Source organism: Prionailurus bengalensis, chromosome D1 (assembly GCF_016509475.1).
Source record: "Prionailurus bengalensis isolate Pbe53 chromosome D1, Fcat_Pben_1.1_paternal_pri, whole genome shotgun sequence".
Classification (NCBI taxonomy): domain Eukaryota; kingdom Metazoa; phylum Chordata; class Mammalia; order Carnivora; family Felidae; genus Prionailurus; species Prionailurus bengalensis.
The window spans coordinates 27,165,861-27,193,790 of record NC_057346.1 but is presented as its reverse complement, the minus strand read 5'-3'; the positions used below and the strand labels follow the sequence as shown (position 1 = coordinate 27,193,790).

The following is a 27,930-nucleotide window of genomic DNA, read 5'->3' as shown; positions in this document are numbered from 1 at the left end:
GATGAAATCACAGAAGCAGGACACAGATTTTAAATACTTACAACTTTATTAGGAGCAGGCTGTCGTCCCTGCAGCAGCCAGCTCCCATGTATACACAGTATACACAGCCTAGCCAGTACCCAGGTCCTTCCATCCTTCTGCAGCACGTGGAATGCAAAAGAACCAAACACAAAGGGGGCTCTGTAAGTGACAGTGTCTAGTGCCTTTGGGAGCCAACTCCCGGGCTGGGAACAACCAAGCCCCCCAGCTCACCCAGCCCTCTACTCCAGCACAGCAAGGTTCACAAGGTTGGACTCCTCTAGTCAGTGCACAGAAAGGGCAGAGGAGGCAGGGGGCTCCAGAGCCCAGATCCTTACTGGTCCACACCCCAATGGAAGAAGTTTCTGGAGCCCACAGAATCTCCCTCCTCTTCCACAGACATGAGATACCACCTTAATTTTTTTTTTTTATCCCATCACCAGAAACCTATACCTTGAGGCTTGTCTCTGCTCAGCCTTGGAGAGCATGGTTGGATTAGCAAAATGGTCAAGGATAAGACAAACCTCCCAAGTTGTCTTGGTCATACTTATTTAAAAAAAAAAAAGAAAAAAGGAAGAAGAAAGACATCACAACAGAAAAAAGCACTGAGACCCAGCTTGTGTCAGGAACAAGATAGGTTGTCCCTCCTTGAAATAATTTGTAAAGCTGCTCTGCTAGGGGGCCAGTCACCCCCACTGATGGCAGCTCCCTTCCCTCCCACCCCATTACCCTGCCCATTCTGCACAGCCCCTGTGCCACCACCTCCTCACCAAGGATGGGTGCACCAAGCACAGGGTGCAGTGCTATCGTCGGCTAGTGGGGGTCCACATCTGCCCTAGAGCCCTGGGTTCCCTTTGATGCTGCAGCCCTACAGTGTTCACCCATGCAGGGGGGAAGATTCCTCCTCACTTCAGTCTTCAGAAGTGACTGCAGCCCTGCCTCAGAAATCCACATGCCCTCGGCCCCTCTGGGGGAGCGCTGTTCGAGGGCTCAGCCTGGGGTTAGGCTGGAATTTGGAAAAACATCCCAGAGGCTTGCCTGGATGGCTGGTTTGTGGGTTCTGGCTATTAGGGGATGCCAAATAAAAGGAATGAACCCCTTTCCCAGGGAAGATACTTGCTCTGATGTCACCTTGCTAAAGTCCAGTATATATTACCTGACTCAGAAGCAGAATCTCCCATGTACATGCTGGAGCAGCTGCACCTTCAAGAAATACCCTGCTTAACCAAAGACTGCTAACTCCAAAACATCTTCCCATGTGGAGCTATAGGAAACACCCTGGTATCTATATCCCCAACATGTTTCCAGGATAGACAAGAGTTCCCATTGTGGCTGCCAAGGGCTTCTGGGTCAGATTATTGATTCTTGGTGTCACCTGAAACCTGTCCCCAAGGCACTTGAGGAGAGAGATCCTGTATTCATATTTGGAACACCAGTGGGTGGTTGGCTGGGCTATGAGGAGCAGGACACAATGCACCACACAATCATCTTTGTGTCTGGGCAGCTCAATCTATGGAGGACAACAGCCAGGTCTGCTGGAAGCACCAGGGTCACCACTGCCCCTGGGGAGGGACAAATGTTGGTTCCCAGAGAGCATAGCCTGAGGTAGCAAACAGTGAACCCCACTATCCAACTGCAATGTCATGTGATGTGCCCAAAGCCAGACCATATGTAGCTGGCCAGATGAAAACCAACCTGCAGGCATGTGGATGTTCAGCACTTAGCCCTCTGTGCATTTCCCACGCCCTTCTTAGTGGGGACAAGACCATGGCCACTCTGAAGGTTCTCTGAGGCAACACAGAGCTAAGGTAGCAGCCCTATTTATACCTGCCTCTCTGGAGGAAGAAGCCATCTGAACTGGGGCCTCCTCCTCCCCATCCCAGGGTGTTGTGCACCATAAGTTCAAGCCCAGCCACCAGTGATACAGAACCCCCTACGTCACTCTTCAAACTCCGTGCTTTACCACAGAATCCATTATCCCTTGTATCTTATTTTAATGGTCATATCCCTCTTGAAGAAGGCAGTAGGCTCCCTATTGGCTTCCTATATCTATATGCAATGTGTCAGAGGGCATGTACTTGGAAGCCCTCCCACCAGCCTGATGTCATAGACAACACAGTGAGAAGAGGTGAGTGGCTCTTGAGGGAGGGCCAGGAGTAGAAAACCAATGAGAAACCTCCAGACTCCCCCTACACATATACCTCTTCCCAAACGGGGTGGTCCAGGCTCCAGTTATACCTAATCCCACTCTCCCACCAGTTTTTGCCCACCCCAGCCATTTTTCATTATTCAGTCCTTGTCAGTCAGAAAGAAAAGGTGGGCTGACAGCACCATAAAAACCTGCCTGTTCAGAAACGGCTTAGAGCCCCCCGGGGCCACCTGAGGGTGCCAAGCTGCTGGGCCATGGCTCTTCCAGCAGCCTGTGGCCTCCCTGATGGGGGCCAAGGTCCCTGAAGTTCTTCCTGGGAGGTGCCCATCCTCCAGGTCCCTTGGAAACCGGGCCCCAGCGCCTCTACCCAGTGCCCGCACCTCTCAGCCTCTCCCAGAGACTGGGCCCTGGAGGAGCCCGGCGTGAGGTAGACTGTGCATTAGTCACTTGGCTTCCCCCACCGAGGCCAGGGAGGAGGAAAGGACCTCTCACCCCTGTCCCTGGTCCTTGTCCCTGGAAGTGGGTGACGTCATGGCATGGACCCCCAGCCACTGCCCTCTGCCCACGGCTCCAGCTGGTCAGAACACAGGCAGCACCAATTGGGCAGAAAGTAAGAAGGAGAAAAGGACAGTCCTATTCAGCATGGCCTCAAGATACAGAAGTCCAGCTCCTGGGGCTTCCGGCGCAGGTTGCACTGGTCCCGAGCCAGCAGCCGCCCTCCAGGACCCAAACACTTGAGTGGACGCCTCTTAAATCCCCGGCCGCAGCTCTTGGAGCAAGGCGACCAGGCACCCAGCTCCCAGGTCGGGCAGGGCTCCCCACAGACTCTCGTTTCCACCGGCCGATAGGCTGCATCACAGGCAGACGCCACATGCAGCCCTGGGGGACCACGACAGTCGACCGCCCGCTTCTGCAGGCCACTGCCACAGCTTGCAGAGCAAGGCCCCCAGCTGCCTGCCACCCAGCGTGCAGGGGGCCTGTCGCCCTGCTGCTCCACCTGATTGGAGAGGCTGAGGACACTGTTGTGGAGCACAGAGGGGCCCCGGGGGTCCTTGGGGTGAGAGGCCTTGTCTTCCCGAGGCTCCTTGGGCAGATAGAAGGAGTAGCGGACCCGGGGTGGCGTCATCTTGCCCACAGAGAGGACCTCCACGGTCAGGGGCTCCAGGATGGGCCGGGAGGCCTGCAGGCTCTCCACCGCGGTCCCCGTGCCGCTATAGCGCAGTAGGCTGCCCTTCACCACCAGGTCCCGCTCCACGGCCGACACCACGAAGTGCCCATTGAGCAAGTACTTTCCCTGGCTATTCTTCAGGGCCAGGTAGTTGTCATCTCCAATCAGCCCCTTGTAGCCACGCTGGCGGATGTCGATACTCGAGGCACCCGCAGGGATGGCCACCACAAAATTGTAGCCATGCCTGTGGTGAGAAAGGGGATCATACATTAGACACCTGCCTGGACATAATGCCCTCATCCCCCTCTAAAGTCACAGCTGATGCCCCTTTCACAACCCCTGCAGGAGGTCACCAAGATGGCAGAGACTGCTCAACCACAGCACGGAAGGTCAGGGGGAGCACACAAACTGGAAGGCAGTACCTCAGATTGCCACCACATCATCTGAAGCTACATACACTGGCTGTACCACCCTGTGGCCTTTTTTATTCAGGATATTTATACTGTGGTGAATTCTTTTATTTTAATTTTTTTTTCATATGTCTTTATTTGGGGGGGGGGGCATAAAGAGAGAGAATCCCAAGCAGGCTCCAAACTGTCAGCACAAAGCCCAACGTGGGGCTCAATCTCACAAACCATGAGAGATCATGACCTGAGCTGAGATCAAGAGTCAGATGCTTCCCCGACTGAGCCACCCAGACACCCCTACATGGTGATGAATTCTAGGGCAGGAGTAAAGCACAGGTTTTGGAACCAGACCCATCCCTATCACTGGCTTAGCTGTTGGCCTGGGATAAGTCACTTAGCTTGTCAGTTGCCTCATCTGTGAAATGGAGATCATAATCACACATACCTCATTAAAGCACCTAGAGCCTATGGCACAGTGCCTGCCATCCAGTAAGCACTCAATATATACTGTGAGAAGGAGGAGGAGTTGGAGGAGGAACAGAAGACAAGGCTTCAGTCCCTGAGCCCAAGGCTGGGGCTAGACGTAATGAGACACACTGGCCCTGGAGTCGGGCACCCAGATGAATCCCTGGCTTGGACACCACCTCCTTGGTGGCTCAGACAAATCAGTCTCTCTGGGTTCCAGGGTCCTCACCCATACAGTGAGGGGGTCAAACTAGATGATATCTAAGGCTCCTTCCAGCTCCACTAGTCCATGAAAGGAGTGCCTGCCATTGAGCCAGTGAAGCAAGTCTGGGGGTGTTTACCTTTAATTCTCCACTTGGTCACCCCCTGCAGATCCCTGTGAACACCATCCACCTGCAGTGCCACCTGTTCCCAGAAAGCTTGCCCACCTACAGGCCCAGCAGAGGGCACTGTGTCCAGAAGAGGCAGCTGAGGCTCCTGGACAGCCATCTAGGCCTTTCTATCATAGCACCTGGCCTCCCAAGTTTTCAGAGCCAACCATAGCCTTGCTCAACTGAGACCTCAGGGACTCTGCTTGCTCCAGCTCCTTCCAGAACCTGAGGCAGGACTTTCCAAAGGAGCACATTCCCCTGAAAATAAAAGGGAACCTGCTGGACTTCAGAAAGCCGGGCTCTGGAGGTGGGAATAGAAGAGGCTTAGAGACATTTCTTCAGCTGACCCTGTACACATCTCCCAGGAAGAGGGAATCGATCAGTCCTAGCCACTCACTCTGCCGTTTATTGCCATTCTCACCTCAATCTCATCCCTGAGGCCAGGGCCTCAGGCTCCGGGAGATGGGCAGGCTGTCACATTTTGTCCCCAGGCATGTTTTGTGTTTTGTGATCATCATCATGAACATTTGGTGAGCATTTATTATGCACCAAGTACTACACTGAGCATTTTACTTAGAGTAACACCCTTAATCTTCACAATAGCACAATAGGAAATATATTCATGTCAGGCCCACTATACAAGTGAGGAAATCCAGAATTCCAGAGATGTTGTCACATGTTCAAGGTCATCCAGAAAATGGGTAACTGAGATCTGAACACTGGCCAGTCTTACTCTAGAACTCTAGATAGACTGTAATGTTTCTCTGCCATCTCCCTAAATATCATCTCCTTTTCAGTGGTGGACTCCTCAAGCATTCATCTCTGTCAATTGCCTGGCTGGCTGGCTGAATATCATACTCCCAGAAGAGTCTGAGTGGCCCCTACACCAAGGGCACAGCCCATTTACCCCAGTCTAACCCAAGTTTCCACCACCTGGGGGCAGCTCCACTCAGCCCTCCTCCCCCTGCTCCAGGACCCAGAACTCACATGGGCTTGGTGAAGAGGCCTGTCACCTTCTTACAGCTCTTATTGTCGCCCCCACACACCCCACACTTGTCGAATTTCTTCTTGGAGCCCAGGTTCCCATCACAGCCAGCCTTGATGCACTTGCCTTGGACACAGACCGAGGTGGAGTCAGGAGTACATGGTGTACCATCCACCACCTGCAGTGCCCCCAGGAAAGGGAGAAAAGGAAAGAAGGGCAGTTCAGCCAGATGCATCCCAAAGACTTTGTCTCTGCTTTGGTCTCCTGCCCCATGCTCACTCACCTTGGGTGCCAACACATAGAAGTAGCCGGTGCCATTGGCTCGGCAGATGAGCTTGCACTTGTCCCGGGGAGAAACACCTGAGTACTTGGGCACCCATGCCACGGCAAGAGTGAGCCGGTTGGTGCTATGGTTGTAGCCGTTGAAAGCCTCACACTGCTCCTCCCGGAAGCTCTTGCCAGAAGCTGAGGAGGGAGGAAGCACAGGCAGGAAGCTAAAGGGAGGAGTGATGGGGGAGAGAGAGCCCTCCTCCCCAGGGTGCTCAGCGCCTGTGGCCTTCAACACCTTTTACCCTCATCTGAGTTATCCTCATCCCTTCTCAAAGAACTAAAGCAGGCTAGGACCAAAGGATGCAGGTCACAGCCAATCACACAACCCCCAAGCAATGGGCCGCCTTCAATTCCCTCCATAACAGACACCCTAAACAGTTTGGGGCTACACAATCCTTCAGGAGTCTTCTGAAACTATTTTCAGAATGTTATGACATGAATAAAATAAATTACATCAACGACAAATAATACTAATTATACTGATATACAACTATCAATATATATCAAAACATATTTGTGATATGTGTGCTCCTTGTTAGCCCAATACATAACAAGATTCAATAATGAGTCTAATAACCACCATCATTTTCAAGTAGTGATGAGAAGAAATGGCATTCTGAGAAATGGCAATAACTGAAATGTCATATGAACATATCCAAGATCTCTACTGCGGACAAAGTCGCGTGTAGTGCCACTAGCATTGCAGTTTGCTAATTAAAAGAAATAATAATTTTAGATAGAAATATTAGTAAAAACTATACTAAACTCACTGAAGGGAATGATAAATTTTAAATTTAAAAAGGCTAGTAAAAATAGAGATGTAATTTTCTCCCCTCCAAGCTCATGGACCCTGGATAAAAAGTCCCTGCTTATGAGTGATGGGCTTGCAAGACTTAATTAACTAAGAGGACATCTAGTGTGTCACTCTCTTGGGCCACTTAGCCCCCCAGCCTAAGTAGGGGGAAGAAAACACCCCCGCCCAAGGGGAGTGGGGAAGAAATGATCCCAAGAGGAATCTGCTCCTCTGCACTTCCAGACTTTGTCCTAGGGGATAGAATCTTGACTGCTGTCAATCTGCAGCCATGAAGTATCCAGAGTGTGGAGGATGAAGGAGGGGTGCTCTCCAGCCTCGATGTCCCCGGGCACAGGCCAACACTGCCCTCCCCTCCTCACCTGAGCTGGGGCAGGGCTCCAGGTTGCAGGATCGGTATTTCACCCTCACCCCCTCGCAGTATTTGCCCCCATTGGCAGGGGTGGGGTTGCTGCACTGCCTCCGGGCCAGCTGCACGCCCCCCCCGCAGGTGCGTGAGCAGGGGCCGTAGGGCTCCCATTTGGCCCAGGAACCGTCCACCTATGAGAAAGAGTCCGTCATACTCCTGCAGCGGCCGGATGCACACCGGGAGCCTGCAGAACAGCTACACGGGTACAGCCCCCACCATTCCATCCCGTCCCACTGGAATGAAGTCCACTGTGGATCACAAGGGGAAAATGACAAGCAAATGGTCAGGGTCCACACAGCGCCCACAGAACACTTCAATCTGGTCAGTAGCAAATGCCAACTGCACCCAGTTATAAATGAGGCCACTCCGAAGACAAGCCCCTTTGGGCTATGGGGTCAGATAGCCAAGTTCTGTCATCATCTCTGCCCTCACCACATGGGTGGTCTTGAGCAAGGGGTGAAACCTCCTTAAATTTAAGGTGCTTCATTAGCAAAAATGGGACCAGTAATACTCAGGTATGAGATCAGACAGATTTAAATGATACATCGTGTGTGAAAATTCCTAGCACTGTGTTTGCCACCGAGCAAGATGGGTTTCTCCTTACCTACTCTTAGCGTATTGACAAGAGTCTCTAAATCTAAGGCAGGGGCGGGCCCCCAGTCTTTCCAGAAAACCTTGTTGCCATAGATACTTGAATATTTTTATTTATAAATGATCCATAATCCAGACTCCTCTCCAAACCAGACTTAAGCAGATCTTAAGCTCAATCGGGCTGAAATTGAGAAAGTTTCACTGCAAGAGGTTCTAACATTTGTGCTCAGAGGAAATGAAGATAGGAGACTACAAAGCAATCCCAAAACTTTGTTTGGCTTCAGGGTGAACTATGCAGTGTTGTTTCATTTTTCAAGAGGGTGGAGAGGGGAGAGAAACGGTATAGTCTTCATTATTGTTTTTCTTAGGATGCCAGTAAAGCGAGTTTTCATCCCCTGAACACACATCAGTTGGGCAACAAAGGAAGCGGCCTAGTTGTACAAGCCTGGGATTAAAATGCTCTCATACATCATCCAAAGTGACTAACCCGCATGGAGCTAATCAGGAACTGGCTGCATGTAATCTAAATACTTTAACTTAGGCATACATGCAGCATAGTTATTCTATCTGCCCTTCTGTCCGATAGCTTTTGCTTCACTGAGTCAACATGTCTCTCATCCAGTGAAAGAATTACTTGCTGTTAGCCCCACTTCCTCCTGCAACTAGCACCCCACCTCCTCCTGGCCTTTCACTTCCTAAGAGTCTCTACATTCGCTCCTTCCACCTCCTCCCTCCTCGGTGCCTTGTAATATGGGTTTTGTCCCCATCACACCTGGGAAGCTGCTCTCTCAAAGGCCTGACATGAGCACTAATAAACTGAAGAGTCTGTGTATACACCTCATTTTCTCCAGTTTTCCTTCAGTACTTAATCCTTCAGTACATTCATCTCACAGGAAAGACTCCTGCCATGTGCCATTCATTCACCAAATACCTATTGAGTTCTTACTCCATGTCAACGCTGTGTGCATCAAATCCCTGCCCTGAAAATGACTGCATCCCAGCAGGGGAAGATAGACAATAAAAACAGGCCTGGGCATATAGTATCAGAAGCGGTTAAATGCAGGCACTGGGGAGAGAGCGGTGGAGAGGGCCTTGGTGAGGTGGACTGCTCTCCATTACAGGGGGTCATGGAGACTTCACTGCAGAGGTGACAGTGGTGCAGATGCCTGAAGGAAGTACAGGAGGGAGTTGTGCAGATAGGAGGGAAAGAGCATTCTAGGCAGAGGGAGCAATGCAAAGACCCTAAGGAGGGACGGGCCTGGAGTGCTCCAGCATCACATGAGCAAGAGAAACAGGAGATGAAGGCAGATAGAGGACTCACTTGTCCAGAGCACGCGGAGTAAAGTCCCTGAAGGGTTCTGAGCATGTGGCATGACCTGACTTACATTTTAAAGGATCCCTCTGGCCGCTATGTTGGGAACAGTCTGTGAGGTGTAAGACCAGCAGCAAGGAGATCAGCTAGGGTGCCAAGAGCAAGAATCCAAGAGGGAGTTGACAGTAGCTTGGCACAGGGTGGAAGCAGATAAGGTGGGAAAAATAGTTCAATTCTGCATCTATTTTGAAGATAGAATCAACAGGAACTGCTGAAATAGTAGATGGGCGGGTGTGAGAGAACAGAGGGTTGGCATGAGCAACGGGAAGATGGAGTTGCCAAAGCAAGTTCAGGACAGATGATCAGGAGCTTGGTTTTACAGATGTTATGTTTAGGATGCTTATCTGAATGGAGAAATCAAGATTCAGTGAGGCATGTGAGTCTGTAGTTCAGGACAGAGGTCTGAGCTGGAGATACACATCTGGGAGTCTTCAATGTATCAGTGTAAATGGTACTTAAAGCCATTGGCCTAAATGAATCACCTAAGAAGTCAGTGTGGATAGTGAGGAGAGCTAAGGACTGAAAGCTGGAATGCCCAACATGGAAAAACAAGAATATGAGGAAGAGCCAGTGAAGGGGACCAGAAGGGGCAGCCAGTAGAGAGAAGGGAAACCAAGACACGAGCCTGTGTTCCCAGGGGAGAGAGTGATCCGCTGTGTCAAATGTTGCTAACAGGTCAGACAATATGAGGATGGTAATCAATCACTGCCTTAAGCAGTGTAGAGGCCATTTGGCGACCTTAGTTAGAGTTATTTTTAGAGGAATAGTGGGACTGAAAGCCAGATTGGAATGGACTCCAGAGTAAAATGGCAAGACAGGAACCGGAGAGAGAAATTTCATACCACTCTTTCCAGGAACTTTGTGGTAAAGGGAGTCAGAGAGATAGATTTTGATTTATGGAGAGGAAGTAGGATCAGGAGAAGTTTTATTTAAGATGGGAGGAACTATAGCAAGTTTGTATCCTGATAGAAATGATTCAACTCAAGAGAGGGGAAATCTGACACTGCAGGAGAGAGATGGAAGAATTTATGGAGCATTTTCCTTGAATAGAGGGGATACTATCCTAAGCACAAAGCACTGCACCGCCAGGCCCCATATGAGAATGTGGGCAGCTCATCCATAGCAAAGCAGGAAAGGTAGAGATTACAAGCACAGAAGCAGGACAGACAGTGGATGTGGTGGTGGGAGTTGGTGGAAGTTCTCTTCTGATTACTTGATTGCTTGTTTTTTTATTAATGGGATGGGAAGAAAGGCTACTGGCAAAAGTGGAAATGAAGAGAAAGGGTTGGTAATAGCAGAGAGAGGCGAAGGTGTGATATAATCGTGTAGGATGTTGGGAGGACGAATGCAGTAAAGGAAATAAAATACCATATGACTCCTAAGCAGCATTGCAGGCCCCCCTAAGTTGTCAGGCCATTAGTTTAAGCTGAACCCACTGAGCATGGTTCCATGTCTTTCTCCAGCCGCACTCACCTCCACCTGCACAGTTGAGTGACAGTTGGATTCCACCAGGACAGTGGTTTATCCTAGCGAGTACGACAGAGAGAGGCAGGGGCATGGGAGCCACGAGTGTACATGAAGGAGTGATTTTAACAATGGACCACGGAATTGCAGCTCAAGAAGGAGGCTGGTGAGGGCACAGGAAGAGCAGGTGGGACTGAAGAATTGCTGGAGTCCAAAACTAGAGGGCTGGACAACAGGGCCTTGGTAGTCAGAGTGTGATTCTTGCAAATGAGATCCCAGGGCAGCACAGGGGCTGTGTGATCAGTAAGATAAGCTTTGTGCTTTGACCTCGGCTGATTAGGGCAGTGTCCTTTGTGAAGGGCCAGGGTGGTGAAGGGAATGTCCAGAAAAGAGACTGAGGATATGGTGGATGTTGCTGTTGATGGACTGAGAATTCCAGAAAGCATGTGGAAATACTGTCTTCTCAGATCACATTTCCTATATCCAGTATCCTCTTGGGCAACATCTTTATTCTCCAGACTCCTCTTCCCAAGAGAAGGAGCTGGCCATGGCTGGCCTGTCCTCGGGACCTTCTGGTGGTCAAGGCAACCCCAGACTAGCCCCAAACCACACCCCCAAAGATGTTTCCCATATAGCTCTGGCCTGTCCACCCCTCCAGCTTGCCCCACCTCCCTGACTTTGCTCCATCTCTGCCTGTTGAGACCCTACTCATTCCTCAAGTCCCTCTCCAAATCCAACCTCCTTGTCAAAGTTTTTTCAGACCCCCCCCCCCAGTCATCATTAATCTCTCATCCCATGACACGTTTTCACACTTCTATCTTAACACTGAATACATGCCTCTTTGGGTCTTGGATTACAGTGACATTTCTAGCTTCGCCACTAGACTGTGAGCCCACTGAGACACAACCCATGTTTTATTTCTTTCACTGACCACCACACAGTACCTCACATAGTTCTCTGAATACAGTGGGATGATGCCTAATAAATGGCCAAAGGCTTAATTAAATATATGTTCCCAAAACATAGAACAAGATTTTACATAATTGTGTACCAAACCCAGCTCAGGGCAACTGATAAAGTGCTGGCAAATGCTTTTGTATTATATTGCCCCCTTGTACATAAAACCCCAAGGCAAGGCCCTCTGCATCCAAGACAAGGATGGGGAAGGGACCATCATCTCCAGGATCCAGAAAGAGGATGGACTGCTTATTCCTGTCCGACAAAGTCCCAATCCCTTTGTGACCCCGCCCCCAGACCAGAAGAATATAAAGTTTTTATTATATTCAGAGAATATGTGGGGTTTAAAATTTGTTCTTATTCAACTGTTATTCTTTTTTACCATGAAAAAAATAACTTTTGCTCAGTTATGTCTTAGCTTCAAAAAACAATCACGACAGAAACTAGGTTTGGAATGTAGCAAATTACTGAAGCTTGCCCAAAGGTCTGTTTCCTTTCAGTTCTGAGCCTGGTTCACCTCTGGCCCAGAGCTCCCTGGAAACAGAACACACTCAGAAATAGATGATAGGGGCACCTGGGTGGCTCAGTCAGTTGAGTGTCTGACTTCGGCTCAGGTCATGATCTTGCAGTTCACAGGTTCGAGCCCTGTGTTGGGCTCTGTGCTGACAGCCCAGAGCCTGGAGCCTGCTTCAGATTCTGTGTTTCCCTCTCTTTCTGCCCCTCCCCCACCCACAGTCTGTCTGTCTGTCTGTCTCTCTCCCTCTCACTCTCTCTCTCTCAAAAATAAAATAAACATTAAAAAGTTTAAATAAAGAATTTAGAGTGAGTGCTCAATAAATTTAGTCATCATTATCATAAGAAAAAGAAATAGCTGATAAGGGGAGGCTGGAAGGAGCCAACAAGTGAGGAATGCCAAATATCTAGTGATTGGCTTTGGGTTCAGTGCTCACTCCTCCCCAGGTAGGATGAGGCACAGAACTCAGGGCTGGGCCCCCTTATTCCACATGAAAGACTTTCCTCACATGTCTAAGGCCTCACCAAGTTCTCTGACCTACCATATCTCTTGCCTCCAGGCTTAGAGTCAAGAAGGGGATAGGACCACAGACAGGTAAATGGAGGCACAGTGCAGCAATGTGACACAATTATGGCTACACAGCAAACCTGTTCCCGCTGGAGGCCTCCGAGTCCACCCCCTGCCTCCCGCTCAGCTCCAGCACACTCACCCTATACTTATGGAGGTTGTGTCTCTCCACACAGGTCCCCTTGAGGCAGAACTTGCCCTCGCCACAGCTGGTGCCATCTGCCCAGGGGAAGTGGCGGGTCTGGCACACCATCTGCCCCTTCGCCTTGCCAGTGCACCACAGTTTGGTGCAGTACTGCATGTAGGGACAGGGCTTCGAGCCCACACCAAAGGCAAGCTCACACTGCTGGCTCAGGCTGTAGCTGGCACCCGGTAGGTCCTCAGGCAGGGAGATGGGCTTGCTGGGTTGATCCAGGAGGCAGTCACCTACAGGGAGCCAAGGACATTCATCAAAGATGAGTTGAGAAAGGTGAGCTCAGCTAGCCGTGAGTCTGAATGATAGGGAGACATTGAAGCAAGAGCCAGTGGAATGGACTCCCTTGAGAACCCAACTCTTTGGGCTCATGCACACCTTAGGTAACAGAGGACAGGTGCAGAGAGGTAGTGAGCAGTCACTCCAGTGACAACCCCGAAGTCCCTCCTCTGTTACCCTGGCTTACCATGCCCACTGTCCAGGAAGTCGGTGACGATGGCAGCACTGCAGGCTGACCAGGGGTTGGCACGGTCAATCTGGATGAGTGTTGGGGACATCATGTGGTTGGCTCGGAGTTTCCCAAACACCTCCTCACACACTTTCACATTGTCATGGGGCATGTTGAACACGTGGCCTGTGGGGTGAGGCAAGAGGACTCAGAGGGCAGAAGGATGTGGGCTATGCAGTTTTAAAGCAGCAGGGCGGAGGGGAGGGGAGGGCGGTTCAGCTGAGGAAGCTAGAGAGCCCATGTCAGCAATTTTCAGGCTGGTCATTTCTACCTAGTGATAGACTGACTATTTTGCAAATGTTAAGATAGTGTTCTTGTGTTCTCTGTCCTGTCCATCAGGCTGTGGGCTCAATGAGAGCAGCAGTGTTATCTAATATATTCTCCCCTTCACGCTTAATTGATGAGATACTCTGACTGCTGAGTCAGACAATATTGCTGGCCAACTGGGCTGGGGCAATCAGAAAAAATAAAACCAAGCGATTGCTAAGGCAGACTCTGACCCTAAGAAAGGATCCCTAAAGCTTCAGGACATGAGGAAGCAAAGACAGATGTCTACCCCCTGACCAAAGCACCCAGGGCAAACCCAAAAGGACCCCAGAGGGGAGCTCTCCTCCCCATACCCAAGAGTACCCTCCAACCTTACCCAGCTCATGGGCAGTGGTGAAGGCTGATGGAAGCCCATCATCCTCGATCACAGAACAACTTCTCTTGGGGTCGCACATAGTGCCCACATCAGCCATGCCCAGCGTGTCACAGGTGGTGGCCCCACACAGGTCCTGCCAGGGTGGGGGAGAAGCAAGAAGCCAGGCAGAAATTAGGATGGAGTACAGAAGGAGCCTGGAGGAAAGAAAGGTATCCTATGGGATGCTCAGCTCATCCCAACTCCCAGTCTAACGAAGTCCAGCACCTTCCTAGACAGGTCCTTTCTCTCAGAGGGTTGCAGGGCTACACATAGAATCAACCCAGACTGAGGGAGGAAGCATCAGGAAGAAAGCCCTATGGCTCACTGAGAAGATTGTGCCCAAATCCTACTCATAGAGATCCTGTGGGAGGAAATTAGGAGGTACAAAATTAAACTACAAGGTCATTGCTTTATATAGAGACAGACTTCCGAACCAGAAAATGGCGACTCCTACAGCTGGGTGAGGTTCCAGTCATGGATAACTGAGGCAGGTGGGAGTGGAAGGCAAGTGTGTTCCTCATCCAGAGTCAGCTCTGAGCAGTCTCGGTCTTTGCGGAGTGACTGGACAACCGTGAATTAAGCTCAGATTCTCAGCCAAAGTGTCATGGGCCAAGGACCCGCCCAAGCCAGAGATTTGGCTTCCTTGAATTGGGAGGAGGCAGAATGAGGCAGATACAGTCTCCTATCCAGACATAGCTCAACTGGCTACAGAAATTCAAAGGGACCACTGGCTCAGCGGCTGCTAGGAACAAAAAATAAATGAACTGCCACCGAAGACAGTCCCTCTTTTTTGTATTGAAACCTGCATCAGAATCTAGGACTTTCTGCAACAACCCTGATGGGAAGCACTTCTGGGGATGGATATCTTAATAAACTTATTGAGCCATCAATGCACCTACATATCTTAAGAGCCCAGGAGTTGGAAACAGGACAAGATACTTAATCACAATAGAGAAGACACTGTTGAATCAGTGATACCGGTATTCTTTCCATTACATCCTTGTCTTCATTCACAATTTACAAGAAACTATTACATGTATCATCTCATTTTAATCCCCCAGAGAGTGTTAGGAGGCAGATACATCATTATACCTATTTGTCAAAGGTGAAAACTGAGGCCCATGCTCACAGTTAATCATGGCGATGATTTATTAAATGCTGACATCGTGTGTGTACTTAACGTGCATGACCTTACTTAATCCTCACAACATCCCACTGGAAGAATGACTGCTATTATCACCTTCCACAGACAAGGAAGCTGACGCTCAGAGAGGCCCAGGTCACAGAGTGGAGATGTGCACTGGGGTCTGTACGACTGGTTACCAGCATTGTTTGCACCATGTCACAACTGATTGGTCAGCAGCTCCTAAGTGAATTCCCAGGAGAAAGAGTGGTGTGTGTTCTCCGTGGTAGCCAAGGCATTCACATAAACACACCCAGAGCTGTTCTCAATCTTATTTCTCTTTAGGGCTCTGTGCACGTGCGTGTGCATGCACATGCTGATGGTGGGGAACAGCTGGGCAGCAGAGTTAGTGGGGCCAGGAGGCATAGGAGGAAAAGTGGTCATAGTACAGAAAATCAGCAAAATTTAATCCAGAGCCTTCCAAAGTTTACCACCTGAGCAGTCAAACTTGGCTTCCCATGGTCAGGTGATAGTCACACCTCCTAATGAGCGTTAACTCTGGCCAAAGAACTGGGAGAGTAATCAGACTCCAGAATACACAGGTCAACCATGAGCGGTGGATGCCTGGCCTTGATCTGCTGTCCTGGGCTCACATGTGGCATGTCTGCCATTTCTTGGAACCCTTCAGGGTGAACCTCAAACTCCGTCTCTTCCAAGTACTCTTCCCTTTCCAAAGGCTCACTCTTCCAGAAAGTTCTCCTTCCTTCAGAGTTCTGAGACCTAGAAGAGAACTGCTATCAAAACCTGGGAGGGGAAGTTCACCTGACAAGCAGTTTAAGGAACACAACTGCTGAGGAACAGGGCGGGGTCACACGGATCAGCTTGAGAACAGAGGGAGAAGAAGGCAGGGGACAAAGAAGGAAAGAACAGAGGTTTGCACAGAGGCATGGAAGGGGGAGGGGGCTGGGCCCTTTCATCCCTAGACACTATAGTACAGCCTCCCCACTAAGGCAGGGGTCTCTGAAAATTCTCATCTAGTGGTCACAGCCCATAGGGAGAGCCTGTAGGACAAACATGACACCATCCTGGGGCCACCATGCACACTCCCTGCGGGCTTTGTGTAAGAGAAAAGGCATGGGAACAAGAATGGAAAAGCCTAGACTCTGGCCCTGGCCCCACCACTAAGTAGATGTGTGTTTGGGGGCAGGTCACTTCTCTCCTCAGGCCTCAGTCTCCTCTGCTCCTTCCCTGATCCCAGGGTGCTCAGCCCCTTCTGGCCCTGTAGGTTATGAAAGGAACACACACAATGATAAACTTCTAGAATGGAAAGAACCCTGAGGATGATCTTGTCTACTAATCCATGAAACGAACTCCCAGAAAAGTGAAGGTCACCCATGTGGACATTCAGAATCCCATCTGCTGCTCTGCTCAGCAGAAATGGTGAGACCAGACTGACAGCTCAGACTGGGGTCTAAGCAGCCACTGGAGCTCCACTGCCCAGCAGCCCGCCTCTGCCGCTGGAAGGTCCTTAAAGCCAAAAAAAAGGCCTCCATTCTTCTCCGGGAGGGTGGATTCTCTCTGGAGCATAGACATGCAGCTGCAGACCCTTCCTGGCCAGGAGCAACCTGTTCTTTCCATCAAGAAATCCCGGTTTCCCTGGATCAAACAAGAGGAACAAGGAAGGAGCCGGCAGATTTCCTGAGGGTCAGGGTGTAGCTGAGAGCAGCAGGCTTGCAGTAACCAGTGTCTTCATTGTGGGAAGATGCAGCTGTTTGGGGTCAGGGGCTCTGCCTGGCCCTCTTCCCCCAGCCAGGGACTCAAATGAAGAATTGCTGGATCTTAGTTCTTTGAACGCCTACAGGCGGGTGTGCAGGGCTCAGTAGTGCCTCATTTGTGGCACTGAATGTCTCCACCCTTCTGGAATGAACTCAGATGCACTCAAATTGCCTTAACCTCTTCAGCTCAGGCCCTTATCTCCAGAAATAGAAACTGTTCTGGTTCCTTCTGCCTGGAGGGTGGAGGCACTTCCCACCCAGCCCCTACCTGCCTCACTATTTCTGGTAATTTGCCATTTCTCCTTGAAGCTACAGCTGCTGTTCCAGATGACCCAAGAATCATCTTGGCCAAGACCCTGGTCTTCCCAGGTTATTGTTTTCTCACTGTACCTTTTCATAAAATAATTTAGGACTGGAGAGCCATGACTTGAAAGCAAGCACCTTGCAGTGGCCCAATCCACATTTACCATGCCCACTCCCTCCACGCCTCACCACAACTCCTCGTGGCCTTCCTTCCTACCTCCTCTCATTTCCCTAGCCACTTACTGAGATGCTCATATTTTCCAGCAGTACGGGGTGGAGGACCCACAAAAATCAAGCACATTAACTTTTTTTTAATGCAGCAGAAGATATGTGTTCTCATGCAGCCAACTTCCTACTCATTATGAACTTGTAAGCATGTGGGCCAGTGCTTATATTCATGGCCACACCGCAGCTTCCAAGTATTGTACTCACACAACTTGGGAGTCAACCTCTCACTCTGTAGATGAGGAAACTGAAGCTCCATGAACTCACCCAAAGCCATACAGCTATTAACTAAAGAATGAGCTACTGAACCCTTTTGACACCAAGGCCAGCAGGGGTCTTTGGTCTGAACCACAGCACTCTAGTTAGGATAGCATAAGTACTGTTGAAAACCACCCAGTGCTTGTATTAATATTGTGCCTTTAACTTGTTTCCCATCTGAATCTCTGGCGTGCATCTCTGTATTTCCTCATCCAACCCCAAATCTACCTCTGTTTGTAATCCCTAAGCATGGGAGGGCCTTGCTTTGCTAGAAGAAGGGGGAAAAAATAGCAATTCTGGGTGTCTGGGCAATGGGACTAGGGATGCCTGGTGAAGAAGAGAACCCACTCTGGAAACATCTATCAGCAGAGTGGGTTTCGCTAGAATATTAATTCTTCAAGATGTACAAAATGGTGTTACAGTGGGAGACCAAGGTAACTAAGACAAGAATAAGAGAAATCCAAAGCATGCAGGAAGACCAAGCTTTTTCTGGAAATCATCAGTTCAAGAGAGGATACATATCGAATACAATGTTAATAGCTGACACTGAGCTGCTACCAGGTGCCAGACACTGTTCTAAGAGCTTTCCTGTATTAGTTCTTAAATCTGTACAATAGCTTTATGAGGGAGATGCCATTGTCAGGCCCCATTTTACATATGAGGCTCAGAGAAGGTAAGTTACTAGCCCAGGATCAGTGAGCCCAAGGTCAGACAGGAAGGGAGGGGCAGAGTGAAGACTGAAATCCAGAAGTGCCGCCTGAGAGCTGAATGCTTCCCTCACATCAGTACTGCTTCCAGAGATGAAGGGGCTGGGGAATCTCAAGATGGCAAGACTTTCCAGCCCATACCCTCAGCCCCCAAAGCACAGGTTGTCCACTGAAGAGGGAGAGGCCTGGGAGAGGCCTGGGGAGAGGGGAATGACAGGATTGACTGCCAAGAGTGCTATTAGAGCAGCGCCTGCACCCCTTTCCTGGTTGAGCAAGCTCCTGGCTCCTTGCCCCATACCTGCACTGACACACTGACCCCGTCCCTCCTGTGCACCCTGTCTGCTGGCTCCCTGCTGGGGCCTCTCCTTTCTCCAGGGCAAAAGCTGATGGCAAAGAGCCAACACGAAATGCCAGAAGAACCTGACCCCTCCCAACCCTGCAGCCTGACAGCTGAAAACACTGAGTTAATGATCCCCAGGAAGGGAGGTGAGCTACCTAAGCACCCAGAGCTACACACACTCCTTTCACTAGTATCAGTGCCTTCCTCCCATGAATACATACTGAACAACGGCAGCATGCACGGCCCACTGGAGGGGCTACAAAGACACAAAAGTCTTTTTTTTTTTAGATTCATTTATTTATTTTTTATTTTTTTTTTCAACGTTTATTTATTTTTTGGGACAGAGAGAGACAGAGCATGAATGGGGGAGGGGCAGAGAGAGAGGGAGACACAGAATCAGAAACAGGCTCCAGGCTCCGAGCCATCAGCCCAGAGCCTGACGCGGGGCTCGAACTCACGGACCGCGAGATCGTGACCTCGGACCGCGAGATTGTGACCTGGCTGAAGTCGGCGCTTAACCGACTGCGCCACCCAGGCTCCCCCATTTATTTATTTTTTAGATTCATTTATTTTTTAAAATAATTCTCCATCCCTTCCCCTGGGGTCCGTTAAGTTTCTCAAATTCCACATACGAATGAAAACATAAGATATCTTTTTTTTTTAATTTTTTAATGTTTGTTTATTTTTGAGAGAGAGAGACAGAGACAGAGAATGAGGAGGACACAGAGAGGGATATACAGAATCTGAAGCAGGCCCCAGGCTCCGAGCTGTCAGCACAGAGCCCAATGCAGGCTTGAACTCACAAACTGAAGATCATGGCTTGAGCTGAAGTCAGCTGCTTAACCGACTGAGCCACCCAGGCACCCCCAATATCTGTCTTTTTCTGACTGACTTATTTCACTTAGCATAATACCCTCCAGTTCTATCCATGTCTGTTGCAAATGGTGACATTTCATTCTTTTTCATCACTGGGTAGTATTCCATTGTGTATATATACCACATCTTCTTTATCCATTCATCAGTTGATGGACATTTGGGCTCTTTCCATAATTTGGCTATTGTTGATAGTGCTGCTATAAACATTGGGGTTCATGTGCCCCTACAAATCAGCACTCCTTGCTTAAAGGAGTTTACAAGTCAGTGGGAATGTGCTGAGTCCATAGTTTTCACACAAAAACAGACATGTATTAAGTGTACTTACAAGTACAATGAGACAGAATGCTTTAAAACAGGGCCATCCCAAGTGTAAGTTCTGGCAAAGGATCTGTACATAATTATTCAACAACAACAAACATACTGACAGACCACAAAGGTAGTGATGACAACAGGTGCCTATTCTGGAATACCCAGGAACTTATCCTTGATAATGCCTTTAAGTTCAGTACCATTGTCATCATCATTATCCTTCTATGGATAAGGAAAGTGGAGTCCAGGTGGCTGATTCGTTCAATGACCATTGCTAAAAGTCAAGTGGCAGGACTGAAACTCAACTCTGCCTGACTCCAAGTCCATGTTCTTTCCATTGTGCCACACAGCCAAGACCAGGCATCAAGGCAAGGTGTGGGGAAGCACCATGTGTGGCACAAACATCTACCAAGAAGTTCAAAGACAGGATGACAGCAAGACCAAAGGAGGGAGAAAACCTCATTTGCCTTCCTGTCTAAACCAGCGTTCAAGAAAAAGAAAGAAGAAGATTCTGGTGCACATTCCTCCTGATGTTTATAGCAGCATTATCTACAAAAGCCAGATTATGGAAACAGCCCAAGTGCCCATCAACTGATGAATGGATAAAGAGGATGTGGTATATACATACAATGGAATATTACTCGGCCATCAAAAGGAATGAAATCTTGCCATTTATGACATGGTTGGAGCTAGAGAATATTATGCTAAGTGAAATAAGTCAGAAAAAGACAAATACCGTATCATTTCACTCATATGTGGAATTTAAGAAACAAAACAAACAATCAAAAAGAGAGACACAAACCAAGAAACAGACTCTTAACTATAGAGAACAAATGGATGGTTACCAGAGGGGAGATGTGTGGGGGGATGGGTTAAATAGGTGATGGTGATTAATGAGTGCACTCATGATGAGCACCAGGGGTTGTATGAAGTGCTGAATCACTAACTCATATACATGAAATTAATATTACACTCTATGTGAACAAACTGGAATTTAAATAAAAAAAAAAGATTCTGGTGCACACTCCTTCCTCCAAACTTCCTCCCCCATCCTCCATTATTAATATAGGCTTCCTTATTTGGTATAAGTAAAAGAAGGAGGGAGAAGAACAATCACCTTCCAAGTCTGGGAGCAACCATATTCCACTCCTTCCTCTCCTATTCCCCTTCCTCCCTCCTCCCTCCTCCCTCCCAGAAGTAGTGTTCAGTTTCCATTCAGTGATAAAGATTTACAAACTCTTAAATACCAAAGCTACAGGTACCCCTCTTTGCTAATATCTTCCAAGGTCCAACTTCCAAAAGATTCTGACAAAACTATAACTCTCTTTATTGTATTAGGAGATATGTGTAAAACACATGTTATCATTTTATTACTTTTTTTTTATTTATTTTTAACGTTTATTTATTTTTTGAGACAGAGAGAGACAGAGCATGAACGGGGGAGGGTCAGAGAGAGGGAGACACAGAATCTGAAACAGGCTCCAGGCTCTGAGCCGTCAGCACCGAGCCTGACGCAGGGCTTGAACTCACGAACCGCGAGATCATGACCTGAGCCGAAGTTGGACGCTTAACTGACTGAGCCACCCAGGAGCCCCTTATTACCTTTTTTTAATTGAATGCTAAATTTCACTGTCATATGGCAAGTCATTTATTATAGAAAGAACTAGCCTCTATCTCAACTGAGCCTCCAGAGTGCTGTTCCTCTCTACACAGTATAGAATACATGCATGTGCCCCCATAAAACATAGTACTACTCAAGGCCAAAACAAGGTAAGCACCAAGCTGGGGACTAAGAGGCAGAAAGGTGAGGACATGAATGAAGGAAACAGAAGAGAAGAGAACAATGGCAAGCAGCCTGCCCTGGAGAATCTCAAAAGAGGAGAAACAAGAGCATAGAAAAAATGGTGAGGGGAGAGGGGGAGGGAACGGCATACAGTCCTACTAAGTGCAACAGAATAGGGGCGCCCAGGTAGCTCAGTTGGTTGAACATACAGCTTCCACCCAGGTCATTATCTCATGGTTCATGAGTTCGAGCTCCACATGGGGCTCTGAGTTGACAGTGTGGAGTCTGCTTGGGAGTCTCTCTCTCTCTCCACCCCTCCCCCACTCGTGCACTCTTACTCTCAAAATAAATAAATTTGAAAAATAATAATAAAAATAAAATAAGTGCAACAGAATAAATAAAGTAAATGAAGGAATACTCATGCAGAAAAACCACAAATTGCAAATCCTAAAAAACAAAGTCTGTTCAAAGGAGAAAATGTTACAAATAGCAAAACAGATGGTGGAATGGAGAAGAGGGACTCCTGCAACACAGGAAACAAGTTTCCTTTCCCATCACCACCAGCTCCCAAGCCCAATACCTTCTTGCCACCTGTCCCTTGTCCCCTTCCCTCAGAGGGCCTTCCTGGCTCTAGCCACAAGAAGAACAATCCCCCACCGGACTTCCAACAGAGGGCTCATGCCTCCCCCATGGCACTTAACACACCCTTGTGTAATGAGCTATTTCCTTGTCAGGCTCGCAGATATCCAGTGAATTCCTGAGAGCTAGAGGCCACATCGTAATATCTGTACCCCCACAGCCCAGGACAGTACCTGGAAATAACAGCTGCTCAGTAAGCACTTTTGAAATGTAGAATAAATTCACGAAAGCTAGTCTGCCACAAAGTTACCCAAATTGCAGAGGCATCGGAGGTTAAGGGAGAGCAGACCGAGAGAAATGCAATCCTACTGAGCCCCAGCACCAGATACCTCATTCCCGCTGCCCAAGGCAACAAGAAGCCACTGAAACTTGTCTTCTCACAGAAATGAATGTCCACCCAGAAAGACTGGCTGTAATTCTCCACAGATCCTGGTTCCAATCCCGTGCTGACCTCACCCTGCTGTTATGAGTCTGGAGACTGATTGCTTTGCAGAATCAAATGTGCGCTCCTTCTCCAAGACCATGAACTGACTCTGAATCTTTAAGAAAACTCCTCAAATTGCCAAAATATTTGTTGTATGATCAATTCTTTTTTTCTCCTTTGCGTACAGCAAAGTCTCCTCCCTGGGTCATGTCTTTCCAGTGTTTTGATTTCAACACCCCACACCCCTCCCTCTGCCCGCCAAGAGGACAGCAGCGTCTCCCCATAGCCTGGGCCCAGACTTGTTTTCATGCACAGCAACTCTGACAGTGGGTCAACAGGGGTGCTCCGGTGCCCATCAGTCCCAATGCTCCCACTGTTCCCCCTTCAGGTACCTGGCACCTGGAGCTCTACGGGTGCTGTTCTCGCCTCTTCCTCATAGGAGGAAGTACAGTCTGATGGAGACTGACCCTTCCCTGCTTCCTTCCTGTGTGCTATCAGAGTCACTAGCCATTTTTCAGAATTTTCTGGGGGGACCAAGGAATAGGTGACTCTAAAGATGTCTGACAGTTCAAGATCCATTATAGACCAAAGGTGATTAACAAAATAAGCATATTTCTAAAAACTTGTTATCCAAACAGACCATATACAATTGACCCTTGCACAATATGAAGGTTAGAGGCACTGACCCCCATTGCAGTCGAAAATCCACACATAACTTTTGGCTCCCTAAAAACTTAACTACAAATACCCTAGCGTTGACCAAAACATACCAGTAACAGTCAATTAACACACGTTTTGTATGCTATATGTATTTTACGCTGTACTCTTACAGTAGAGTCAGCTAGAGAAAAGAAATTGTTATTAAGAAAATCATAAAAGAAAATCCATTTAGAGTCCTATACTATATTGGAAAAAGTCCACCTGTAAGTGGACCCATGCAGTTCAAACCCATGTTCAAGGGTCAACTGTAAATACAGATAGATAGATAGATAGATAGATAGATAGATAGAGATATATAGATATGCAATCCTACTGCATATCCTATATATATATAGGATATATATATATATATATATATCCTCATTTTAGTTTGAAAAAGCATTGCTTACACCAACATTACAATAATCAGGGAAGTTCATACCCGACTTAAAGGATTACTACTAAACCTTACAAAGTAAAACACAAGTTTCTCTTGCGTTGGAGTGCAGCAGGAGACTCCTCCAGGTTCCCAGAGACCACATCTGCCTTGTCTACAGAGAGCAGCTGCAGGCTCGTGTTCTCACCACATACTGTACCTTCCCCAGGGGAATTCAGGAATGAGCAGTTCCTAAGACCCTGAGAATGCTGCAGGCCCTGAAGTCTGTGCTGGCAAGGAGGCGAGGCAGAGATGTTTACTCGAAAGCATTAAGCACATACCTGGATGTTAGTCCTGCCAACACAGCTTCCCCACTTTCTGGCTTCGCCCTCTAGAAGCCTAAGAGAAAGACAGCTTCCAAAATTCACATCTTGCACATCACTGCTTCTGACCCAAGTGGCCATGCATCTTGTACCCATTATGCATGGTTAGCATAGCCCCTGGGTCTAGACACCACTGACAAACAGAAGCTGTCATGCTGCTTGATTGCTTCTTCTTTAAAACGCAAATCCTTCTGATGATGTGGCCCATACTCCCAGCAGGAGTCCTCTTTCTAGGGCTGGCTCCAAAAGTCAACCTAACCACAAAGCGGTGGAGACTGAGGTCTGTTACGTTAGAAGCACTGAGTGACCTCCACAGGGGCATCCCAGGTAGCAGATGGGCCAACAGCTGCTTTGCCCGTTAAGATATCCTGTTCTTGGCCTTTGCTTTCTCCCCCCAGCAATCTGACTGCCGAGTTGGTCTGTGTGCAGAGGTCGAAGCCACCTCCTCTGCAGTTTCCCCATGACTCAGACAGTGTGTGCAGGGGCTGGGCAGTGGCAGCTCTACAGACCTCAATTGGAAGAATGAGTGCAAGGAAACAGACTCAGGCCAAAGACCTCCCTAGAGGAACCAGGTGGTGGGAGGAGAAGGCTGGGAAAAGAGGAAGTTCAATTCCAGGAGGGGACAGGCAGTGCCAAATGGGTTAGTGTGGAAGACTTTAGCTCCAGCCCGGTGTGTGCCAGTGCAGCTCTGAGTGGCCTTTGGAAACAGTGGAGAGTGAGAGCCCCATGGGTAACCAAGGATTCTGTGCCATTCCCAGAATGACGTGGTTATGACAATAACAAAACAAGAGCATGGCACCAATTCAAGTTGCAACCCCCAAAATCAGAGGAAGCGGGTCACTTGGATGCCCCTCTTCCTCCCAGTCCCATGAATCTGAGAAATTTCAAGAATCCAAAATCTTCAACGTACCCAGTCACCACAATACCTGTGAATGTAAATTTTCATAAAGCCATAGCAAAGAGCAGAGGTGCTTCTGTGATCTGACCATCTTTCCATTCCCAACACTCAGTACCTTTCCAGTCCTGCACCTGGGGTCTCCAGATGCTCTTTACTAAGCTCACACCACCTGCACACTGCCAGGGGCAGAAACTGGAGCCCTACAGTCAAGTGTGGTCATCAGAAGTTTCAGTGAATCGGTGTCATAAGTAACCTCTGCTGCTCTGCTCCATAACACACATCAGGGCAAATGGGTCACCCTCGGCCAACAAGGAAATGGGAAAATTGAGAGATTTTTCCCAACTCGGCTCCAAGTGCAACTCCACTTGAAACTCCAACCTCCAAACAGGTGCTTGAACTAGATGGCCTGCTCTGAATGGACTGGAATCCCCTGGGCAGGCCCAGCACACAAGGGTACAGGAGAAGCAGCAAAGAAGGACGGAATGCTCCCAGTACTTGAGTCTGTCTTTTTCATTTCAACCCACAAAATATCCCAATTGATTCCCTTCGTCCCAATCCAGGTTTTCCAGGCCCAGGACAGAGGATAACTGAACATGTTACCCAGAAGAAATGTAGCCAGGCTCCGAACTGGAACGCTTGCATCACCTTCCAGTTTCACAAGAAGAGAAAAGAAGCCTCAGAAGAGCTGTCTGGAAGGATTTAGACGCCCTGGTTGAATAGGGGCGGACCTTTCCCGACCCCTCCAACACCATCCTCAGAGCGCCTCCTATCTGCCTTGGAGGCACACTGCGGCTCCGGGGCGGCAACTTCCTGGGTTCCGGCCCCTCCGCGCCTGATCTAGGAGGCGCTGATTGGCCACGCCAGGCCAACACCTTCTGAAGTAGCAGGCGCTCCTCCGACAGCCCACGTGCATCCAGATGCACGTGAGCCGAAGCTCCACGGAGCCCAGGAGCGGACTGTCCCTGTTAGAACCAAAGTGGGAGACGGGAGAGATCAACAAAATTTTAACCCGGGGTCACTTGCTTGGCACAAAGGGCATTTGGAGAGCTAAGGACGGTGACCCTAAGAAAATGGGGTTATCTGGGTCCAAAGAGGTGACAGATCATCTAACTCACCTGCCTGGTGAAGAGGATGGCTGTGTCCCAGTACTCTGGGTGTTTGTCACTCACTTTATTCAGCTTCTTCTGCCAGGCGCAGAAGTTGCGCAGCGTCAAGGCCGCGTTGCCCGTGACCTTGGGCCCGGCGTCGCGGTCTCCGAGAAGTAGCACCTTGACCACAACGATGGTGATGGGGTTGAGGATGCTGGGATGGCGGTAGAGTCGCGCCGCTGTGGCCAGCAGCGTCAGCAAGTAATGCTCCAAGTCCGCGCCGTGGAACTTCACCATTGACTCATCTGCCACCACCAGTGTCTCCACGAACCGCGGGATAGACACGAAGCGCTTGGCGCGCCCGGACCTGCGCGGGCTGCGACTCTCTCCTAAGCCGGTCCCTCGCGGCTTATAAGGGTCCAGCGCCCGCAGGATGGCGGGGTTCCAGCCTGAGGCCACCCCGCAGCGAGAGGTGGGATCTCCGGGTGGCCCGCCAGGGGCGCCCCGGCGCTGGAGGAGGTGTGCGCCCTGGCTGTTGCGCTGCACTGCCTGCGCGCTGGCGTTGGGGAGTGGGCTAATGACATACTCGGCGCCTCCGTAGCCAAAAGCTCCGCGTAGACCCCCGCACAGGCTCACAGCGGCGAAGGAGTCTGGTTCGGCGTTCACGTCCCCAGAGTAGAAGCAACGTCGCAAGTCTGCAGAGCTCCCGGTGAGTCCCGCGAGGGGGACGCCCAGATGCTCAGTGGCGAAGGCGGGCGCCAGGAACTGAGCATCTGGAGTTAAGTGTAGGTAAAAGTCCTCCTGAAATGCTGTGATCTGAAAAATGAGTCCCTGGTGCCCGGAGTCCTCGGGACCCCTCCGGTAGTAGTGGCGGCCATTGATGTCCGGGTCCAGTCGAATGGGAACCACCACCTCCTGCTCTGGTTCTGCCCCGCCAGCGGGTCCCCCGGCGAGAGCCAGGGTTAAGATGCCCAGCAGAAGCATGGCGCCGGGCAGCGCACTGCCGCACTCTCAGAAGGGCTCGGCGCGGCTCCCCGGCCGCCGGCGAGTCTCCTTGCAGCAGGCACACGGGAACCACCAACGCTCCGGGGCAGTCCGCAGCTCCCAGAAAGCAGAGCAAAGGGAGAGAGACTCCTCCCAGAGCAGTGAGCGTGCACCGAACAGCCCGCGCCTCCTACCTGTGCCTTTCCAAGCAAAGCGCGCCCTGGGAGCTTAAGTACAATCGCTGTCAAGTGCAAGGACAGAGATTTGCAGCCGAGAACTAGAGGGAGGTGCCGGACCACTTCGAACCGCAGCCACTCGCTGCGCTGAGAGCCAGGAGCTGGGCGAGCCTATTAAAGGCCCCCTCCTCTTTGGACTGCCCAGTCAGCGCCCCTCCCTCTCTCCCCTCCCAGCCTCCCAAAGCTTGCAGCCCGAACCTCCCTCCAGGGGCCACCGGAGAACTCGGTCCCGCCTCCCGAGCGAAGAGCCACTTGGCGGGGAGGGAGTGGCGTTGAGCTGAGGCAGGAGGCGTGGGCTGGCTAGAGAAACCAACGCTTACAGTCTCGGTTCGCATTTTGCCCTCGCCTTATGCCCCAGTGCCCCCACACACCAGTTACTTCCGTCCCGATCGACATCTGTCTGCTCCCTGGGTCAAGGCCTTTATCTCAAGGCAGTTAGGGTCGGGAGCTGGGAATGAAGACTCACCGTTGACCCCTCTCCTCCCCTCCCCATCCTAGGCCCCCCTTACCCCTCCCGTTGCAACGTCCCTCCTGTTTCTTCAT

At 49.8% G+C, this 27,930-nt stretch overlaps 1 protein-coding gene across 1 annotated transcript; it reads right to left on the bottom strand.

Moving 5' to 3' along the window:
- Window positions 1-27: 27 nt before the first annotated feature.
- Window positions 28-27,522, bottom strand: ADAMTS15 (ADAM metallopeptidase with thrombospondin type 1 motif 15). Its single transcript, XM_043579834.1, has 8 exons — window positions 26,195-27,522; window positions 13,923-14,055; window positions 13,238-13,405; window positions 12,721-13,004; window positions 7,067-7,244; window positions 5,847-6,028; window positions 5,566-5,741; window positions 28-3,579 (listed from the first exon to the last, which is right to left on the bottom strand). The coding sequence occupies exons 1-8, from the start codon at window positions 27,149-27,151 to the stop codon at window positions 2,805-2,807; spliced, it is 2,853 nt and encodes a 950-aa protein (XP_043435769.1). The 5' UTR covers window positions 27,152-27,522; the 3' UTR covers window positions 28-2,804.
- Window positions 27,523-27,930: the final 408 nt, after the last annotated feature.